The following is a 23,342-nucleotide window of genomic DNA, read 5'->3' as shown; positions in this document are numbered from 1 at the left end:
AAGGTTAACCTTCACTCCAAGGTACCTTTGTCTGCATGTTCCAGATTGTTAAGGACCTTCTGCACCTACACCAGGGCCTCATCTGCGTGTTCCAGATTTTAGGACCCTTTGGTGCTCCAGGAGATCAGCATCCCACAGAGCTTCGTGTTCAAGACTGTTGAAACAGATTCTGGCTCCTCTCCCCACTGCATTGTCACCCAGCACAACCAGTGGAAGACGTCACCGTCATCGGACTCAACCAAGTGGAACGTAAATATCACTTAACCAAACCTCTTTCCAGAGACCTTGGCATTGTTGTATATTATCAGTATATAGTTTCCTAATTCCTATTAGATTCATTAAAACTGATGTTAGTCAATAACAAATAATCTCTCGTTTATTTGTTTGTTGCATAATCAGGTTCTCCACCTTATTATTTTCAGAGAAACAGTTTATCTTTCCATAAGATAACGTAATTCTTCCATAGCCACACTCAACTTAATCACGTGTATTCTATGTATCTTATGCACTTTATTCCTTTATCATTCATGGTATTCATTTAGTAGTCGTGTTTGTTATTCTTGTTTATCTTTTTGTTAATAAAATTTATTTTATTACACTTGTGTCTTCCTTGTGCTGATAATACAGAAGAGGTTCTACAAGTTAGCAATATCACCAATCTTTCAAATAAATCAGCTGACCACTTTACATTAATTCTAGATGAATGAAAAGCCCCTGTTGAGAGTGTTCTCATACTGCCAAGGTAAAAGACCTTGACTGGTGCCCTGAACTAAGGAAAAAGGGGAAAGTGGTCATCTGATGTACTCATAACCACACCTTAAGAGACGTGTGATCCAAAAATCACAACGTCAGCGGTGACGTGAGTACCAATCCCTATTTTACTTCACATCCTTGAATGGACACAGTAAAAATCACTACAGTATTCTATATATTTTATATATTTTTCTATATATTCTATATATTTTATTCTATAAAAACAACAACTTTTGAACGACATGTATTGTCCTCCCTTTTAAAAGGTATTTAAAATGTGTATTGCTATCCTAACTGTGCATGTGTGTATGGTTAGCTGCATTTAGCATTGTTCATCCCTGTCAGACCCTTTTTTCGATGCTGATCCACAAGTTAAGAACTACTTTATCAGATTCGGCAAACTGGACCTAAGACTAGAGAAAAGCCTTTTAAAATGTCTGGGGAGCGCCAACTCTCACTGTTCCGGATCAATGAATTGCAAATTGGAAGATAGAGACATGAAAATGGCTTCCATCTTTGTGAATTTTCCTCTCATTGATTCTGCACTTTCAGAGGCAGGCATTTTGTTCTATTTGATGAGTTGTGATGTTTTAACAATAAAATCAGTATCACAAGCATACTCAATAATACATCCATTTCTGTTTCTCTCTCTCTCCTTATTCATGAGACAATGTTTGTCTGCATATTTGACAATAAATCTGCTTTGCATGCATTCATAATCCCTCCCCAGACAAAACCCATTGCAAATGCTCCCTATATTTGCATCATAGCTTCAGGCTATAAGCTGTAACCACAAAATTCACATCCAATTTAAAACCGTACAATACCACAGCCTATCGAAATTAATCTCACGATCTCACTCCCTCCCAAATGTCCTCTCAGACCAGAAGCCGTTAGCAGCATACACATGGCCCTTCAGCTGCAGTGAAATTGGCAGGGGGCTTTCGTGAGGTCTCAACTCATGTTTCAGCCCCATGTGGCGGCACACTGACAGGTGGGATTGGTGCGGTGTTGTTGTGGCAGTAGAGGCTTACCTTCTCAACGCTAACAAGAGTCAAGCTCTTACACGCTACCCAGCAGCGGAGGAAAAATTCAATGCCGACCTCAAGGATAGGATAAGCAAGCAGTGACTTAGTAAGGCTTTGGCAGTTCCAGCTTGGCTGCTTCACCGATTTTCATTCCTTTCTTCCATTTCACACCTGCTATTGTTCTTTTATTTATACTTCTTTTTCATTTTGCACTGTGAAACATACTGTAACTTTCAGAATTCAAAGCTTTGCCTATAGTGAAAAAAAATCAATTTATTGAAATGAAGGTGCAAAACCAACTTGACAGACTCATGACAAACAGACACATGAAGACATGACTCATGAGACCTCACCTGTACATTTACATGAGAACAACTTCTATTTAATATTCACAAACTTCCGGCAATTATGTCTTTGTTTTAAACACTAGCAGCTTTACAAAACAAAAAAAACAAAACAAACAAACAAACAAAAAAAACTTACAGCAGTGGTTTCCAAACTTTTTAGAGTGGAATATCCCCTGAGGTATTTAACATCCTTCTGCGTACCCCCTCTATTCCACTTAGACATCGGTCTCTTTTCCCTTAAGAGGCAATATTTGATTTTCAGGTGCATTTTACCTTTATAAATACCTTTTTAAAATAAATAATGTTTTAAATAAAAAAATGTGAAACATGCAATAATGGTAAAAATGAAGTGATACTTTTAAATATTAAACTAAAATCGGCATCAGGTGAGTCACTGTCTTAATGAGTCATTCAGTAACGAAGCAAGTGGCTGTATTTATAAATGAGTTATTGAATTATTGACTCTCGTTCAAAGCCACAGATTCAATAATTAATGAGACGCACAACACTTTTGCTGTGGCTTACGTTGGAGCTATTATGACTATTTTGTTGCAAAATAGAGCAAATAATAGTAACAATACTGTTTAAATTGAACTTAATACCTTTTTGTTTGTTGAACCGTTGTATAAAATGTCACATTTGCACATCCACATCGTGTGGATAAAAACTGCATTGCATATCTATCTCTATAATTGTTTGTCTATAATTGTTCTTCATGTTAGTAAGTGTTAAAACCCCGCTTTTACAAAGGTATGTTGTCGAGAATGGCAGTAATGTAGCACGAGTTGTTAAGACAGCATACTCTTCACGCAATCTATCAGACACATGCTGCTTGTGTAAACGTAGTCAGTTTTGACAGCACAAGATGATTTAATTTGATTAGATGTCACATATTTGACCTTTTATGGCACTATCATTTTGCCTGTTAGAAATACATGCTCGGCTTTAATGTTATTTTAAGGTTGGGTAGAATCAAATGAACGACAAAACTCAGCATTTTGTTCACGTACCCCCTCTGTCGCCTCAAGTACCCCCAGGGGTACTTACAGTTTGAGAACCACTGGCTTACAGCATGAAACACTACACTAATTACTGGACATATAACATGTATGATGCAAATAATTATATATAAATAAAATTGATTATAATATTTCAAGGTTGTGCTGAATTTATACCTCACACAGTCCTGGGCAGATTGTGTTTTTATGTCTCTGAGATCTTATAGTGATGGCCTAGGTGAGGAGGCTTTTTTTCTGATTTTCCAAGAGGTAGTAGAAAGACAAGACAGTGAATCATAAAGAGACTATTCCCGCAGGAAAATAATCGGAGGCAATAGAAACAATTCAGCTGCAGCCAGAATGGCTTTTTGCTCTCGCTGATGCTCTGGGAGGGACCACAAGCTGAATTTGATACAGAGAGCGGACAGTGTAATTTACAAGGCAGCAAACATTATCTACAATAATTAAATAAATGAAAGATGGAAATAATTCAATAAACTATAATAATAATTATTATAAATACATTTTATATACATAAAATGTAATAATAAAAGGTTACTACTAATACTACTAATAAAAGTGGGAGTGGGATATGGCTGGTGAACGTGATTTCACCAAGTACAACATGATACTGGATCAACATCTTCAATCAGATTTGAGGGACAAGTTTACAGTTTCTGTCAAGTTTAGGCTTACAACCAGGGTTAGGAGCTTCTATGTCTGTGTTATTCACCTATCATTTCCATCTGGTTTTAGGGATAAGTTATGGGTAGGGTTAGGTTTAGGATTAGGTATAGGGTTAGGACTACATTTTCAAACAGGAATGTTGTTCCAGGAGCATGTCTTACATGGCAAAATCATGGTAGCCCAATATGGCTTTATATCAGCACGGCTGTGATTTGGCTGTAGGAAATCACAGAGGTGCTGATATAGAGCCATACTGCATGATTGCTAGTGCGTTACCCCCGTTACAGAGACATCAGAGCCAGCGGCAAATGTCAGAGAGATAACTATGTTCTTGCCTGTGAAGGATCTAATGATTCGCAATGGTAACCATTGTGTGTTACTTCAAGAGAGCAACCATTGATCTTTGTATTTTATTTTCTTTGTTTTTTTATGATTTAATTTTATAATCATTAGTAATTTATTTAGTTGTCATTTGACATTCACTTATGGTATTTTTTTGTTTTTAGATTTTAAATTACTTATTATTATACTTCCTTCCTCTTGCGATGCTTGCTATTGTTATTTAGTTTTATGATTGTGTTGTTTCAAGGGATGTGCGTCTTCATAAGTAAAATATAAGAGAATGTCTCCATTTCAAGGTTTTTGATGTCACAACATGATGTTATGAAGCAGTAATTTTCCATTGCTTTTGCTTTGGTATAATTATACTTTTTGGATTTGTACTGGATATCTCAAAGGATATCTTCCGGCAGGGATATCACATCTGATAGATCTGATATTTCTGACACAGAGATTCATCCGATGTAACATTTTGGGATTATCGGCAGGATGTCGGCACAATCTATCTCCTGAAAAACTCTTAAAACTACATTTTGTGACAACAATAGCAGCATTTCAAAAATTATAGTGGGGTTTCTCCTCTGGTGGGAGAAAAGCTGCCTGTCTAGAACATGGAGAGACTAAGCGGAGTGATACAAACATTGCTGGTGATATATCAGCACTCTTAGAAAGTCTTTCAGCCAATCAGGTTTGAGGACCAACATTGACTGTTTCATATTTGTAAGGTAAAATAGTACATTAGTAAACCTTAATATTAATGTGATCAAATTGACCCCATATGGTGCTAATAGGTTTGTAATTTTATGGTGTATGTTGAATTTGTCAACTTGTGTCATGAGGTGCTCCAACAACTGCTAAAACACATTGTTGGGTTTCTGGGTTATGATGCACAACCATGCACACTATGTAATCACATTGCTGTAAGCCCTAACATCCTCCTGTTCCTGTATATTGTGGTTGTAGACCAGATGTGGCAGCTCAACGAAAAATCCACACAGTCTATGAATCTAGGTCAACAGACAAAAAGGGGTTGTTTTACTTGGTGCAGCCAAGGAAACAGGATTCTCTACCTGCCATGCCTCTTTTTCACACATGCACAAACACAGTTATTTTAATCATTTGTTATCCTCATAGTGAGCAGCATCTACCAGTCGCCATCTTGTCCCTATTTTAAAACAGTTGTGACTCTCCTCCTTTTTCCATCCATCTGCTAAACTTTGGCTAACCACAAACATTCCTGTTTTGTCTAACTGAATAAATATTTCAAAGGAAACCCATTAAACATATAAAACTGTTTAATAAAATAATGCAAAATGACAAAGGAAATATTTAGCGGACTCTTTGGCTTCAATTTCTTTCTTTGCAACATTAATTTATTATGGTAAATAAAAAATGAAATAAAGTATAGTGAATGAAATATAGTTTGATTTGAATTGTCACTTTCATCAGTGAGGGTCCAACCATAACTGTTTTCCCCAATTCAGTGTAGACCAGTGGATCTCAACATTTTTGGCTTCAAGGCCCTCCCTCCCAATCTCTATGGCATAACTAGAAAGATGTATATTCATTATAAGATAACAACCTAATAATAAATATCTTTATTTGTAGGTGTTTTCGCTTATTTTCATGCTTATTGTGTCTTTTTAAATCATTTTAAGTCATCTTGAGGCCCCCTTGGATGTTTGTTGAGACCTCCTGTTTGAGAACCACTGATTTAGACTATATTAAGTCAAGTCAAGTCACCTTTATTTATATAGCACTTTTTACAATGCAGATTGTGTCAAAGCAGCTTTACAGTGATAACAGGAAAATAATTTTGACTACGCAGCAGCTCTAGAAGAAAATGGTGTCATTGTCATTGTGTATCATAGACTCAGGCTACGTCCACACGAAGCCAGAGCTTACCCTAAACCGATCTTTTTTTTTCCTTGTCTCAAAAAATATCTGCGTCCACACGAAACCACTGAAACGACTCAAAATTATGTAGTATACATGCCAGACCATTAGGTGGCACTGTAATTCTGCCACAGAGGTGCACTTAAAGCAGCGAACAAGACTTGGACAAACTATAGTAAAGCTTAGAAATAACACTTTATTTTGGCTCAGTAGCTATCTGCTATTACTGTTGTTGTTGCTGTTTTGTGCTGTTAGCGGTGTCTGACTAGGGTCGACAAGTGGGTTGATGACATCATCGTTTTAGAAAATATACGGATAGGCTGTCCACACGAAAACGTAAAGACAGCGTTTTCAGATTTATCCACTCTGGGACCCGGTTTCAAAAAATAGTGGTTTCACCTTTCGAAAATGCCGGATCCGTGTGGAGGAAACGCCTATCTGATACAAAATTTGTGCGTTTTCACAAAAACGCGTCTCCTTGTGGACAGGGCCTCATACATGGTTGGAGCAAACTGTCTGTCCATGGTACTTAGCTTAGCTTTTAGATCTTTGAACACAATGGTACCCTTACAGTGATAGCACTTTAGTAAATTGGTGAGTGAAAGTGACAGGTTGCCTAGTTCAAACATAATGCTTTGTGCTCAATGAGAGCCAGTAAATGTAAAATGCATAATGAGTTATAGAAATTTGATTCTTGATGCAGCTCTGCATTTCTAATTTTAATAATAAAAACAAACAAACAAACAACAAAAACTACATTGCCACATTGTGCTAGAGGATCAGGGCAGGGCAGGGCAGGGCAGGGCAGTCAGGATTTTTATTTAGATATAATGACTAAATGGAACATAGGCCATTATTCAATCATTATATCTATAAAAATCAGGATGCACTTAAAAAAAACACCATTAAATCTATTAATAAAATAATAAGACACACTTTGGCTGAAGTAGATGCATTCACTGGAGAAAAATGTTTAACGATGGTCTGGAGGAAACAGCAGTATAGTGTCTCAAAAAACACATCTAAAGCAGCACAAAGCTTCAGTGCTGTTCATTAAGACTCCAAACAATTCTTATAGCACAACTCAGTGCTTGTCACTTCCTGTTTCAGTTATTTCAAGGCTAAAAGCCCAGTTCTATACAACCGTCATGCATGCAAAATACTTGAAATATCAACAAAGAGTGGCATTCAGTACAAACTATACAGTGTACTTTGCTTTATGTGGATGATTAAAATGCCTTAAAATGTGCTGCAATGCAAATGGATTTAGTAGCTTTATCCTTTCTATAGAATCCACATTTTCCGGTGAATTGATCTTTTGAGAGCATCACAACCTTGCTTTGAGGACCAGACAGATGCATGAATGTCCTTGGCTTTAAGTTGGGAGGGAAGAGTGTTCTGGGAATTAATCAGAGCCAGAACATTTGAACTAGCTAAGCTTCAGTCAAATAAATGGGCCACCTAAAACAACACCACCAATTACCACTGATTAAAATGAGGACACTTGGCTTCTGCTCCTTCTTGGCTCTTCAGTTTCAAACATGCAATGTCTCTGTGTTCCATTAGGCAAATGAGGAAAAGACTGCTCATGCAAAACCTACGGCAGTGAACCCTCACATCCAGGAGGTGTTATTTGAAATGGTGCTCATGCTTCGTACAAAAGGTGAACACGTCAGTGTCAGAAATTCTCTGCCTCCATTTTGTGAATCCTATTTTCAACCTTGGAAAAAAAAGCCCACAGAGCCGAAACAAGCCTCTAATGAACTTCTGCAAAGTGCCACTTTTAATTAGCAGAGAAGGGACCTTAGACAGCTCTCAGGCTATGACAAAGCTGTCATCGTTAGCATGACTAAGAGCTTCATGCAACAGCGAGAGTCCCAGAGAGGAGGGCAATGAGACACGAGAGTAGAAAAAGGATGCGGAAGAGGAGAGAGAGAGAATGGAACGGGTGAAAAGAAAACGAGAGAGAGAGAGAGAGAGAGATTTACTGACAGATATTTCCAGAAGGATCATTCTCTCAGAAAATGGGACATGGAATTGTCATCGGTCTGAAACCGTAGAGCCTCCCATCCATAGTGATTCCATTTCTTTCCTGAGTTAACAGTAGACCGAACCTTTCCCTCCAATGCAGAAACAGGAAGTGCAGTCATACCTGCAGTGTTTGTGTGGGCCGCTCAGGGTCTCGATGACAAAGCACTCCCCGTCATTCAGGCAATAGGCCAGGTCTTTCTCCTGACACGGCTTGAAATGCTCTGATTTCAAAGGCGGAAGAGTTGGTGATGCTAAAGGATAAAGAAGAAAAGGAAAATTATGTCATATAACAGACAAATATGAGCTAGGTGAGTAAAAGGTTAGGCGAGCGAGTCAAAAAAAAGTGACTAAATGTCATAATTTGGAAGATAATGCCACATATTTTTTATTTTTAATTAAAGGCATAATACACAGCCTCTCATTTCAAACCTCTGACTTTCTTCTACAGAACACAATAGATGATATTTTTAAAAATGCCTCAGTGATTTTGTTTTGGACCCCACTGACTTTCATTTTGTATGGACAAAAACAGTTAAACATACTGTTAAACACCCTGAAATCCCCTCTGTCTTATAACCCCCCCCCCCCCCCCCCCCCCCCCCAAAAAAAAAAAAACCCACTTTGAAGCAATATTAAAGATAACCATATAATGCAAGAGGCCTCATCCATACTTCTCTGAAACAAGCAACCGAATTCACCTTACAATGCCGACTACAGCTTGTTATAGCTGACAGGGATGGGCCTGTTGTACAGTGTGCATGAATTTGGTTTGCTCCGGATCCATTACTGAAGGATGATAGATGAGAACAATGAAGTAATCACTCTCTCTGGCTTCTTAGAATGAATACAGGGGTCTACCATTTGGGGGAAAAAGACTTTATTGTGATTAATGATGTTAAGTTCACATTGCTAAAGCCAACATAATAAGGTAACCTTGCACTTATTACAGTCCTCACAACGTGTGCAGGTGTACCTGCTGAAAACCTGTAAACAGAACTAAGAATATGTCTGAGAGATTTTGAATGACGTTAGTATTTTAAAAACACCGGAAATAAAGAACATTTGAATGGTTGCCATGGTTAGAGACCATAAAGTGAGAGGAGGAGGACACTGTATGTTTAGTTGGACGAAGGTCTCATATAACAAACAACTTACCAAAAGAACATGGTCAATTACACTAAATAATTTTCTATCTGGAAAATATATTATGTACAATGTGTTATGCACAAAGTCCAATTTCCATTTCAATGAACTCCTCAGTTAAACTGTTTAAATTTTTAAAACTGATTTGAACAAAAAATTCCAGGTTTCATAATTCTCAATATCACCACATAACAAATGCATAAACCCAACCTACCACTACTGTAAGTATATTCATCTTTATTCACATACATACAGTACACTCACAAGCAGCACTATATATTAGTAAACCTCAACTGCTTTATTGTTTTTATCACTGCAAAATGTAAACTATAATATTGCCTAGTGATATATTTAAAGTTGAAAATATAATATGTCCAGTTTTACCCTCATACAGTACACTGACAAAACAATATAAACTATAAAGCAAATCTCAACTACTATCTATCGTTGTGAAATTTTAACTATATTATTACCTAGAAATATATCTAAAATTGCATATATAGTACATCCAACTTTATCCACATACCCAGTGTACTTTTGTAAAGCAATATACTGTATACCAAACAGCAAATCTCAACTGTTCAATTGTTATGTCATAAAACGTAAACTATATTATCACCCAGCTGTATTCTGCTAAATGCGAGGCATCAAGATATTAACATATAATAAACATGAACATCAATGTTTTTCTGTAACGCTGCCTTGAAACTGTGTATTGTGAAACGTGCTATATAAATAAACCTGACTTATTTCTTTTCATTCATTCAAATTACACTTGTATGTGTCAATTAAACAAATTAATTACAAGATATCAATATTTGGTTAGAAAAGCCTCCAATTGCAGATAATGACTGCGTCAATGTTGAAGATTGAATTGCTTATTATGGAACTTATGTATGGGTCAAGGAGCATGATTACTTGCATTTTTATATAAGTGTAATATATAAATAAACAATTAACAAAATTAATGTTAATTTTGCATGATTCTTTTGCAGTCACTAATAACTTTGTATCAGCTGTGGGTGATGACATATTAATGCTCATTTTTTTTCAAAATATTACCCAGTTCTTCTGAGGCTAATTTGGCATGCGTTCAGGCCGCCAGGTAATAGAACGCCCCAGAGGAGGATCTAAGAACCTTAATAAATATAACTATAAATGTTTTTAATAAAAACTCAATTCATTTTCCAATAATAGCATCTGGGTGCATTGCCAGACCTTTTGACAAACTGCTGTCGAAATCAATGCAAAGCACTTGTGCTTTGTGTTCAAAGCAAAAAAGGTTGTGCAGTGGACAAGATCTCTATTAGTCATCCTTCAGAACACTGATGATATTGATAACAGCTTAGTAGTCCATCAGCTTCATTACTGAGTCCTTTCCTTGGGATTCACAGGGGCTGGTTTTTTCCAGACTGTCAGTTTCCTCTGTCAGGAGGTGAGATAGGGCCAAGTGTCTAAGAGATTGGAGATGTACTCAGACCCTGACATCCCCTCTGTCTTAGTTTGTTTCCGTGGTACGAGGCAGGTGTGGGGTGTTAAGGGATGGGATTCCCTAGGGCCAAGAACTGATGCCGTCTCTCAGATGTGACATCCCCCCCAGAGTGCCTGGCGGCTTGACATACAGTGAAGGTCACAGAGAATCGATTAGCTCAGAAACAGCAATACAGAGAGCACAGGGGACAGACAGTAGTGCGGACAACACTCTCAGAGTTAGCTGATGATTTATGTGTCTCACTAAAATGAAAGCTTAAAGGGATAGTTCACCCAAAAATCTAAATTCGGTCATCATTTACACACCCTCAAGTCGTTCCAAACCGGTATGCGTTCCTATCATCTGCTGAACACAAAAGAAGCTATTTTGAAGTATGTTGATAATAAAACAGCTTTGGTTCCCATTGAATTCCATTATATTTATTTGTCCACACAATGGAAGTCAACAGTCAAACTGTTTAGCTAACATTTTCATACAGGTTTGGAACATGAGGGTGAGTAAATGAAGACTTATGCCCATAACGAGGCTAAAGGTGTTTATATGAAGAGCATAATCACAGTAACAGGCAATCTAGGTGATGAGCGGATTTTTTTTAAACCATTTAAGATCTTTACCAGCTCCAAGAATACCATTTGAAGCATTTAAAAGGCATTTAATAGGTTGGTTTCACGTGACGTCACAGCAGCAGCACGAATGTGTCCGGAGGGCAGGGAGTGATGTTTCTATATAGGAATCCTATCAAAAACTCAATATTCGTATGTTTTGCGTTGTTTATGGTTGCTCAAATCGTTAAAATCGAGAACCCAGAAGGTGTTTTTATCGTTTACATATCTTATACCGTTTTTTATCACTTATTTAGTTTTTTTAACTTTAAAAGTTGTCGCCTTTTATAGCGTTTTGCGTCTGCTGATACTGAAATGAATATGGATACCTTACCTTTTGTTTTTGAATTGGTTAAATATTCACATTCTTCATGCTATCGTTTGCAGGGAGGAGAAGATATTTTATCCTATTGAATGATAATTTGGTGTTTTAACTTCATTTTTGTAGAAATAAAATAAATGTTTAACAAGCTGACAGAAGTCGATGCATTTCTTTGTTGGAAGCGTGTAAATGTAACTAGTTTTAATGTTGTTTTTGTAAATATTCACTTTCCCATATGACCACGAAGGAGAATCGGAGGGTCACATTCAGGGACAGACACCGACACGCTGTATTTTTGTATTTATTTCAACAAATGACAACCGAAATCAAACCTATAGAAGCTCATCAACAGTTTTGAAGTGGCTGTGTGCAAGTTATAAAGCGAGTGAGTCATACTCACAAACAATGTTAATTAAATATTACACAAAACCAAATACAAAACTCAGCTAAGTACAGTATGTGTTTATTTTGAGTGAAAGATAGTGGGTTTATTTAGTGACATTATTACATTTGCTAGTCGTCTCACCATCTCAACCAAGGCAAAAAATTGTATTAGCAGTTTTTTTTCCCCCAAACGATATCGTGAGTTCCTATTACAGTTCTCGATTCAGCATAAATGACCAACAATGGCGACATTTTTTACAATCATGACAGAAAGTAAAATACTGCCCTTAACATCACTTGCAGAAAGGCAGCACGATATAAACAAACCCAGACTAGAACTGAACACGGCGTTACGGCAGCTTAACATCCTCTATATCTACCTCCTCGATGGCAGTCAAGTCTTTCAATTCAGTAGAAATGTCGCTCCTCTTCATAACATAAGTATCATGTCCAACATATGTTGTGATTTTCTGTCTAAATCAGTACAGAACGGACTTTTTCCCATCTCTTCCATTCTAATTTTCACTGCTTGCCCTCCACCGGAATTTCGCGCGTCTCGAGAACCACGTGACTGAAAACAACCTATTAAGAAATTAAGAATGATCGTCATTAGAACTTGGGTAAATGCAGTTTTAGGCTTTGAAAAACAACAGACTACAACAAGTATTCTGTAAGGACCTAGTATCCATGATTCTGTTTCAGTGTCCAAAGCTGAGCCACTAGATCTTCCCGTTCTGTCAACAAATGCATCAAAGCTTGTGATATGAGAGAAGCAAGTCAACAAAATAGCTGCTTATCTATGAATACTCATATCTGGCGAAATGTCAAATCTCTGATGGAGCTTCAGCAATCCAGCAGCGGAGATTCACTGATACAAATCTTTTAAAAAAAGATCACAGTTTACAAGCTGAGGCTTCAATAATTTGTTTTATCATAGATGTGATGTAGTCAATAGCTAAGCTCCACTGGCCTTGTCCTCATAGATTTGAATTTCCTCATTACAGAGAACTTGTTTTTTGCTAGAAATTTCAGACAATACTGACAATCTCTCTCTGGCTGTCTTACTATCTCACCCATTTCTCTCCCTCCATTTCTTATCTAAATGCAGAGGTCAATGACAATTTCCTGTAACTGAAAGAAGACCACCTTTCATGCCATAGTTCACCAGGCTACTCTGTGCTCGTGATCCCTCTGTTGGCTGACAAGCTCAGGGCTTTCTTTCTCAGGCCAGTCATTTACAACAGCCCTGGAGTCCCACTGTAGCACAATGTTATGGTCTACAGCCATGCCATGGTGCAAGTTCCAGAGCAAAGCCAATAGGGAAAAACACAGGGAATAAGTGACAAGAATGATGGATGTCACCAGAGGAAGAAGTATTCAGTGGAAAACAATACAGCAAGCAATGGAACCTGGGAATATGTTTTCCATTAGGAAGGAAAAATCATAAATGAGATCTCTTTAATACATTTTTCTCCGAGATAGCAATGAGATTAAATGGAGACTTTTGCTTCTCCTGTTCCTCAGAGAAAACTTACTTGTAACAACAACTATTCTTCTTCTTCTTCTTCTTCTTACTATTATTATTATTAATAATCTCACTTGTTTCTTGGTTTCAGAAGAGCAATGTTTCAACTATTGTCAGATTTTCCAAGATCCCAAAGTTAGATACCTATGATCCCAAAAGTTAAGAGATTTTAATACCATCTCAAACATGCATAATCACATTCTTTCAAAACCAATTTATTCTGTAATATCCAGAATATTCTCACCAGGGGGGCACTAGGTGGTGCTAGGGGGGTTGGAAAATATAAGGAAAATTATGTTAAAGAGATAGTTCACTCAAAAATGAAAATTATTCCATGATTTACTCACCCTCAAGCCATCCTAGATGTATTTGATGAGGTGTATCCTAGGTCCTTTCAGATGAACACAATTTGAGATATAGAATGCGTAGTACATCATGGCATTGTGTACTACGTTGGGGTAAGTTAACGCTTTTTGAACGTACGTCAAATGTGTCTGGCTGTTGCACTGGAAGCTCATTATTTTACTTTATAAAATTTTAAACAAGGATACTTATGTTAGACAAACACATTTATTTGCTTCAGAAGGCCGTTCTTAACCCCCTGGAGTCATATAGATTAATTTTTTTTTGTCTTCAGAATTTGGGCCCCCATTCACAACCATTATAAACATTGGAGGATTAAAGGCAGGAACACACCAAGCCGGTGCTGATGAACTAGGGCGACAAAAGCATCCTGCAGGGTTGGCTCACGTTGGCAGCATCTGGGTCCAAAGTTGCTCTGACACACCAAACCGATGCTCGACGGCCAAGTAGCACATCTGTTCTGCGACTGCATAAGAAATGCCTTTCTGTACCAGCAGGTGGCAGAAGCTGAACAGCCAATCAGAATGATCAGCTGGCCGATGGACCGATGAGCTCCGACGCCGATTCAACATGTTGAATCGGCCGAAAGAAATCCAAGGAAGACCAACTTCAGCCGACGGTGTGGAACACACTTAGTCGGCCAACGAACAAAAACTTGGTGTGTTCCTGCCTTAATAATATTTTTAAATATATATTGTCTGAAAAAAAAATATCATATACACCTAGGATGGCTTGAGGATGAGTAAATCATGGGATAATTTTCATTTTTGGGTGAACTATTCATTTAATATGCACTTAATAATGAAATACAATTAACATATTTGATAATATTTATAATTAATTTCGCTTTCTAAAGACAGAAATGATAACTATGCTATTCAATAGACAACATAATTTTTATTTATTCATTTATATATATATATTAATATTAGGGATGTGCACAAATAGTCGAATATTCGTTCTGTAATTAATATTCGAAAAATAAAAATACTATTCGAATTTTACTATGTTGCTTTGCTGGCCGTAAATGCAGTGAATCCATGATAAATCCTACGCACTAAAACTCGCAGTTATAACTAAATGCACCGGGCGGCGCTGTGGAGCGTGTTTAAATATGTTCATTTTATTTGATCGTCACATAATGTTGTCGTCTGCCTCGCAAAGTTTGGAATTACTTAGATGAAAATGATCTTACAAAATGGAATTACTTTTGATCAAATTAATTAATGAAACGTCGAGTGAGGAAAGACAGCTGTCCATCACTGCATTCACGACAGGTAAGTGCAGCTGTAAGTTATCCCCGAGTGAGCCAAGATGATCACTTATCTGATAGCAAAATGATTTTGAGACATAGCCTATGCTTCCTTTAAGTTTCGTCGAGGGAGATATATTTACGAACAGAAAACAGTGCTACTGTTAGAAACACTTAGCACACAGTTATGTATTATTATCTTTGTGTCTCTGCAACGTCTGTCAGCACGGCTCGTTTTCTCAACCGAGCATGTGGATATTATTGTTTTTCTCAACATGAACATGTGAAACAATATAAACACGATAATCATATACTGACTCGAGTGTATTATGTACGTTTTGTACAATAACTGGCGCTCCCGCTCGTGCTGCTTGAGATTAAATGCTTTTGTTCTTAATATTTTCTGTTTACACATATTGTTTAATCCTTTGAACTAAAAGAAAACCTTAAGACATAATGTAAGATTAATGTAAGCTTGTTGTGTAAAAATGTAAGCTTAATGTAAGCTTGTTGTGTAACTTCTATTGCCTAATCGTAAGCTTGTTCAGAAATGGTTACAAAATATTGATGAATATAAAACAATAACGTCTTTCTCGTTTAACCTCATTTAAATAAACGAATATTCGAATATTCGTTTTTTTTCTAGCCCAAATATTCGAATACAAAATTTTGGATAAATGCCCATCCCTAATATATATATATATATATATATATATATATATATATATATATATATATATATATATATATATAGTAAAAATATTATACTTATTATACTATATATTATATTTATTTATTCATTAAATACATATTTTTTATTTATTAAATATTTATTAAAAAAGCAGTTGCTTCCATGTAAAATGATCCTCTCCCTGTTACCAGAGATATGCATGAATGCATGTTCTGCCTTATCCTGTACAGTACCTGTACGATAGCCACACCCAGGAGTCTGATACGCATATCAGCACACAGTATGATGTAGTACTGATGATAGCGGCCTCACTCGGAGTTATTTAATAAAGATAGCAAGTCTCCTTCACTCTCTCCTCTTATGCAACATAATTTATCTGCACAATAAAATCTGTTAAGCTCCCAGCATCCTATCAGGCATAAAGGCTGACCACAGCCAGTGTGGTACATATGTATCATGGTGTATCCGTGTCTGCGTGTGTAGCCCTGTGGTGAAGCACACTTCTTCCTGCTTTATATTCCGATCAATTGCAGTCACGCAGTGGAGTAAAGGCAATCGATAGACGGCATGCAGGCAAAGCTGATACACCAAAGGATACAGAGCTATGTATACAGAGAACAGTTAACCAACAGAGAGACAGGGAAAGAGAGAAAAGGAGGGAGGGAATGCATTATATTCCTGAAAATTATGGCTTCAAATGTGATTTGGTTTAAAGAAATATAGTGATTATTTTTGTCATGAACCACAATGTGATCATGCATACATCTCATGTTGTTGCCACAAAAACACACTGAAACCACAACAGTGTGTGCAAAAATTACAAAATTAGCAAGCAATGACTTGTCCTTTTTCCCCCAATCCTGCACAATAGAAACTTAGTTACCTTTTAAGAGAGTACAAAAAATGAATATAGACTCAAATCTCTTTTTTTTGTGACAATCCTATTCAACATAAATATTATATTATTTTAAAATAATACTATTTATTTATTTATTTATTATTTCTCAATCCTTTATTTTTATCTTTAGTAAGGGAGAGTGACCTTGTAAAAACCACACAAGGTCATATCATTATTCTGATTTTACTTCAATTAATTATGCAGCCTTAATTAAACTAATGATTTATAGTACTGTACATATTTTTCCAATTCTAATTTCAAATTTGATCAATGTTAATACACTAATCAATATTAGTGTGCCAAGTTGCTATGTTGCCTGGAAACTGCAAACAACCTACAGTAAGTGTCTAATCGCAGATAATTCTGATCATACACTATTTATTTCAACATTGGTTTCTGTTATCTACTGTTGTTGCCGGCGTTTTAAATAAAACTATAACCCACCCGAGTCTGTGAATTACAGTACAGTGATTTTATCATGGTTTGTGTCTAATAATAACACCCCCATCCGTCATAAAATCACTGTATAATGCAAAGCCTCTTGTGGCTTATTGTTTCAACATCACCCAGTGCCTAGAAATGGCGTTTATCTCCTCCGCACACACACACACACACACACACACACACACACACACACACACACACACACACACACACACACACACACACACACACACACACACACACACACACACTCACTCACTCACTCACAATGGCTGCTGTGAGTCGGGTGTGTGCTGTGCACTGCTGCATTGCAGATGTTTGGAATGGCAGTGGAAGTCTCTGCCGTGACGAGGACTTCAACATGTGCTGATTAAACCGACAAACGTCTCACATGACACGTGGAGCGTCTGCACGACTGAAGACTAGAGTAATGATGCTTAAAATTCAGCTTTTAAATTTATAGAATATTTTATAGAACAATTTTACTGTTTTTGATCTTTTATGGTGAGCATAAAAGGCTTCTTTCAAAAACATTAAAACATCACCAACCAAAAACTCTTATGTGAGGAAAATTAGCCGCTGCTAATGTGATCTTTTATAACATAAAGAGTCTTATGTTACTTTGGCTGGCATCTCAATAGCTTCAGCCATCAGCTCTTTGTGGGAAGACAGTCTAATGTGTCCAGCTGCTTTTGGACAAGAAAATGGATCTCTCTGTGCATTATGAAAACACCCTTTTTTTTCACAGTGTATCTCAAATGCCTGCTCTCTCTCTTTCTCTAGCTCTCCAGAACTCAGAGCTGGCGTTCGTCCAGTCTAAACATTACCCTCTTTTCATACATTCTATCCCCTATCACTCGCTCTCTGTCCATTCATCCATCCATGCCATGCCATGCTCTCCTGGCCCTGGTCCAGTTCTAACAGCGTGTTCTGTCTTGATTAGCATTTGGGGTAAATATCCACAACTCCAGTCCCACAGCTAAAGAGCATTAGCCTCTTTAACAAACAAACAGGCCAGACAGTGTATAAAGCACTCATCTATAGGTGCCAGGATGAAAGCAAAGCTGTTGGGACCTCAACCTTTCAGTCCTCTTTCTCTCTCTCTCGCTGTCCCACTTACAGTGGTTCTGTCTATTTTATGTGCTGGCTTTGTCACACTTGGCTTTCATCATAAAGCACAGAATTAGACAACCTCTCATGAGAAAAGCTTGACTATACATTTTTGGGAAGACTGAATTATGTAGCTCCAGGTATAAATCAATGTAGTTTCCAGGTAAAATATTTACTAGAAGTGTGTTATCGGATTTAAAAAGCTGAACCTCCAAACTTTCCATTGACTTGTCCATACAGTAGCAGAGAAAATGATGTCCGGAGGGGATATTTGTACAATATTTGCTTTTTATGACACTTCAGGTTCTATTAAACAATCAAAATATGAGGAGTATGTTATATTTAGGAAGACGAATACACTAAACTTTGCTGTATTATGCAAAAAAGGCATAGAAAAACAAAAAGCCAACAGGAAATGAAGCATGCATTGACTACAATATTATCAGTTATTAAGGGTTAGTTCACCTAAAAATGAAAATTCCATCATACTCGCCCTCATGTTGTTCCAAACCCGTAAGACTTTTGTTCTTCTTCGGAACACAAATGAAGTTCTTTTTAATGAAATCTGACAGCATTCCGTCCCTCCATAGACTGCCTTCACAACATGAATTTTGACGCTTCAAAAAGTTCATAAAGAGATCGTAAAACTAACGTTACACAGCACGTTTGAGCTTCTAGAAGAGGTTTTTTCTCTCGCGTGTCATTCAGGTTCGATTTAGCTTCTGCTTATGTTGGTTGATCAATGTTTATATATGAGAAAAAGCCTAAATTAATTCTGTTCATCATAAAAAGCAATTGAGTCTCTTCAGAAAATTTGAACTAAACAACTCAATTCATATGGATTTAGTCAAACTCTTTATGAACTTTTTGAAGCATCAAAGTTAATTGTGTAGGCAGTCTATGGAGGGAAAGAAAGCTTTCAGATTTCATCAAGATCTTCATTTGATCAGATCTTCATTTGCGTTCCGAAGATGAACAAATGTCTTACGGGTGTAGAACGACATGAGGGTGAGTAATTAATGACAGAATTTTCATTTTTGGGTGAACTTAACCCTTTAAGATCTTCCCATAGTTGAGCTTCATTGAGCTGCATGACTTATCACAATTTAGGTTTATAATTTTCCACTGGTTTTCAGTGGCTTTAAGGTCAGGGGACTGAGGAGTTACTTAAAAACTTCAAAATGCTGAGCATGAACACTTTCATTGCACATAACTTTGATGCATACACAGTGTTTGGGATCGTTATCACGTTGGTAAATACACAGTTGCTCTCCAGACAGATCCTCTAAACTTGGCTACATTGTGTTCAGCAGAATCTTCTAGTATTGGTCTAAGTGCCAGCGACTTTGTAGATCCTTCCAACACCTGCCGCAAACATGCATCCCCAATACCATTATGTTTCCTCTGCTGCGCTTAATGGCACCACGCATGCATTTGGTATTAAAAAACTCCAGTGGTCTCCTACGAACATACCTGACATCATCCAGTGCTAGGTTGTTAAATTTTTATTCATCAGACTGCAGAACATGGCTCCAATCTTCCACACTCCAGACCTTAAATTTTTTTTTTTTTTTTGCAGTAGATAAAATGAATAAATGATTTCTTTACTGGTACACAACCTCTCAATACAGCCTCTTGTAGCCGTTGGCTCACAGTTCAAGATGAAATTGGAGGTTGGAGGTCTCATCCAGGTCTTTAGAAGATGTTTTGAGGTGGTCCCACATTCAGGTGATTTTTATCCTCCTGTCAAAATGTTTACTAGTCTTCCATGACCAGCCATAGCACTTTACATTCTGCATGGCAGTGGTCTCACTGTGCTTTGGAAAAAATCTATGGACATTGTGACCATTTACATCCTGCACATGAGCAATATCCAAAACCGCTTGACCATATTTAGCCATTTTAACAATTTCCCACTTGGTTACAGAGGACAGCTCATTCCATCTGGCCATTTTCACTAAAACCCACAGAATAACATCTAATAATATAGCTAATTACACTACCTTTCAAAAGTTTTTGGTTGGTGATGTTTTAATGTTTTTGAAAGAAGCCTTTTATGCTCACCATAAAAGATCAAAAACAGTAAAATTGTTCTATAAAATATTCTATAAATTTAAAAGCTGAATTTTAAGCATCATTACTCTAGTCTTCAGTGTCACATGATCCTTCAGAAATTATTCTAATATGCTGATTTGCTGGTCAAGAAACAGTTCTTGTTATTATTATCAATGTTAAAAACAGTTGTGCTGCTTCTGTTTTTGTCGAAACCGTGATTCATTTTTTAGTATTATCTGATGAATAGAAAGTTGAAAAGAACAGCATTTATTTGAAATAGAAATCTTTTGTAGCATTATAAATGTCTTTTATTGTCAGTTTTGATCAATATAATGCACATATGATGAATGCAATTATTCATTAAAAAATTTTTTTGAGCGGTAATGCAAGTAGATTTTAATTAGACCCAACTTAATTGTATATACTGTACATGTATTCAGACATTCAATTAAGAAACCTTATCGATTTTTTTACTGTACCTGCAGCAATGTATGGACAAACCAATGCATAGTCATGTTTTCCCCACGAGACCAGGTACAAATTATAATAAATGCACAAATATATACACACACTGGGCTGACTAAGCAATCCTGGACACAAAAATGGTGTCTGAATCCAGAGAAATCCTGGCCGTTATTTCAGGAGTAGGACGGAATTAGGACCTCAGGCCCTGTGCCCTTATATAAACCTAAATGTGTAATTCATCTCCTCCCTGAAAGAGGACGACATCACCTTTCATTTGAAGAGCGTGGTAAGTGGTGCTTGTGACTAATGCTGAGATACTGTTGTGATAAACACAGTTGTAAGTGAAGAGCAAACCAAACTGTACACCTCTGAAAGAAAATGTCCTATCTCTGGAGAATGATGTGTGCTCTCTAAATGTCACACAGTGTGCTCTGTGCACACAGAGACAGGTGGCACTGCAAATGATTTGCTTTGTGAGGGAAACTGGGAGCGTTTAAAGGGGAAACACTCCTGATAATTAAACCACAGATTGTTGGATAAAGTGCATTCTGAGAGCATCAAATATTCTCTACTATCCAATAATGTGAATTTCCACTGTGCATTACACCAAACAGTTAATCAAGACAAAACATTAAAATAGTGAATTGTATGCCAGCTGTAATTTCACCCTCCCCAAAAGATAATTTTCCTTGTTAAGAGTCAATATAATGTCACATGTTTATTTGTTTGTGCCAACTGTATAGCATTACTTTTAATACCTGCTGCAATTTACAATTAGCATTACCTTCAGTACTGGTGTTAAAGATTACTATTCATGCTATTTTACTGGTCCCCCAATAGAGATCAACTTATTCTACTTACCCTACCACCTAACCCTAACCTAACAGTCTACTAATACTCTATTGAGAGTTAGATGACATGTAGTTGACAAAAGTTACTTTTAGTAAGCAGAATGTCTAAAGTGGACGGTCAAAATAAAGTGTAACCCAATATTGTGAAATATTATTAGAGTTTAAAGGTGCCATTGAATGTTTTTTTTACAAGATGTAGTATAAGTCTAAGGTGTCCCCTGAATGTGTCTGTGAAGTTTCAGCTCAAAATACCCCATAGATTTTTTTAAATACATTTTTTAAACTGCTTATTTTGGGGCATAATTAGAAATGCACCAAGGCTGCGGCCCCTTTAATTCCTCACGCTCCCCGCCCCCGGAGCTCGCGCTTGCCTTAAACAGCATAAACAATAGCTAATATAACCCTCAAAATGGATCTTTACAAAATGTTTGTCATGCATGCTGCATGCATGCATCAGATCATGTAAGTATTTATTTGGATGTTTACATTTGATTCTGAATGAGTTTGAGGCTGTGCTCCATGGCTAACGAGCTAAAGCTAACATTACATACTGTTGGAGAGATTTATAAAGAATGAAGTTGTGTTTATGAATTATACAGACTGCAAGTGTTTAAAAATGAAAATAGCGACGGCTCTTGTCTCCGTGAATACAGTAATAAATGATGGTAACTTAAACCACATTTAACAGTACATTAGCAACATGCTAACGAAACATTTAGAAAGACAATTTACAAATATCACTAAAAATATCATGTTATCATGGATCATGTCAGTTATTATGGCTCCATCTGCCTTTTTTCGCTATTGTCCTTGCTTGCTTACCTAGTCTGATGATTCAGCTTTGCACAGATCCAGATGTTAATACTGCCTGCCCTTGTCTAATGCCTTGAACATGGGCTGACATATGCAAATATTGGGGGCGTACATATTAATGAACCTGACTGTCCCGTAACAGTCGTGTTATGTTGAGATTCACCTGTTTTTCGGAGGTCTTTTAAACAAATGAGATTTTGGAGGAGGAGGAAACAATGGTGTTTGAGACTCACTGTATGTCATTTCCATGTACTGAACTCTTGTTATTCAACTATGCCGAGGTAAATTCAATTTTCCATTCGATGGCACCTTTTAAAATTTCAGCAGATATTACCCCAGTTTTCATTGTCACATCATCCTTCAGAATAATTATAATATATTCAAGAAACATTTATTATGAACAATGTTGAAAACAGTTAAATTTGAGAATTTAAATTTAACTTATCTTATAACTAACTTACTTTTTAACCGTATATATATATATATATATACACACACACACAAATATTTAAATGGCTCAGTTATTTTTTGGTAATTTCATAAAAACTTGCACTTGTTGACTCATAATGCATTGATGAGCAATCATTAAAAGTTTAACACCACCTGCATGAATCATGAGTTTTCAGAAACCCTGTCAATACTCCATTTACTGGAATCTCTCACTAAACGCAACATTGATTATTCAGACAGACGCCTGGTTGGGGGTGATAATTCACTTCTTTCCAAACATTGAGGTTGAGACTTACTCCCAAACAACCACTCAACCACACAAAAACGCTTTTACTATTATTAATCATTATCATAAATTCACAGTAATTTATAATATTGGCTCTAGAGTGTTTGAATACTAGTT

The 23,342-nt window shown here is 36.8% G+C and overlaps 1 protein-coding gene across 1 annotated transcript in view; it reads right to left on the bottom strand.

Annotated features, from left to right (window-relative positions):
- Positions 1-23,342, bottom strand: part of LOC137020024 (pro-neuregulin-3, membrane-bound isoform) — a 372,413-nt gene that overhangs the window by 126,256 nt on the left and 222,815 nt on the right. Inside the window, exon 2 of the mRNA XM_067385207.1 lies at positions 8,201-8,330. Coding sequence (XP_067241308.1) covers positions 8,201-8,330 — 130 coding nt within the window. The remainder of the gene's footprint in view (positions 1-8,200; positions 8,331-23,342) is intronic.

The sequence above is a fragment of the Chanodichthys erythropterus genome, chromosome 5 (genome assembly GCF_024489055.1).
Source record: "Chanodichthys erythropterus isolate Z2021 chromosome 5, ASM2448905v1, whole genome shotgun sequence".
Lineage (NCBI taxonomy): Eukaryota > Metazoa > Chordata > Actinopteri > Cypriniformes > Xenocyprididae > Chanodichthys > Chanodichthys erythropterus.
The sequence above is the reverse complement of the archived record's forward strand: the minus strand, read 5'-3'. Positions and strand labels throughout refer to the sequence as shown.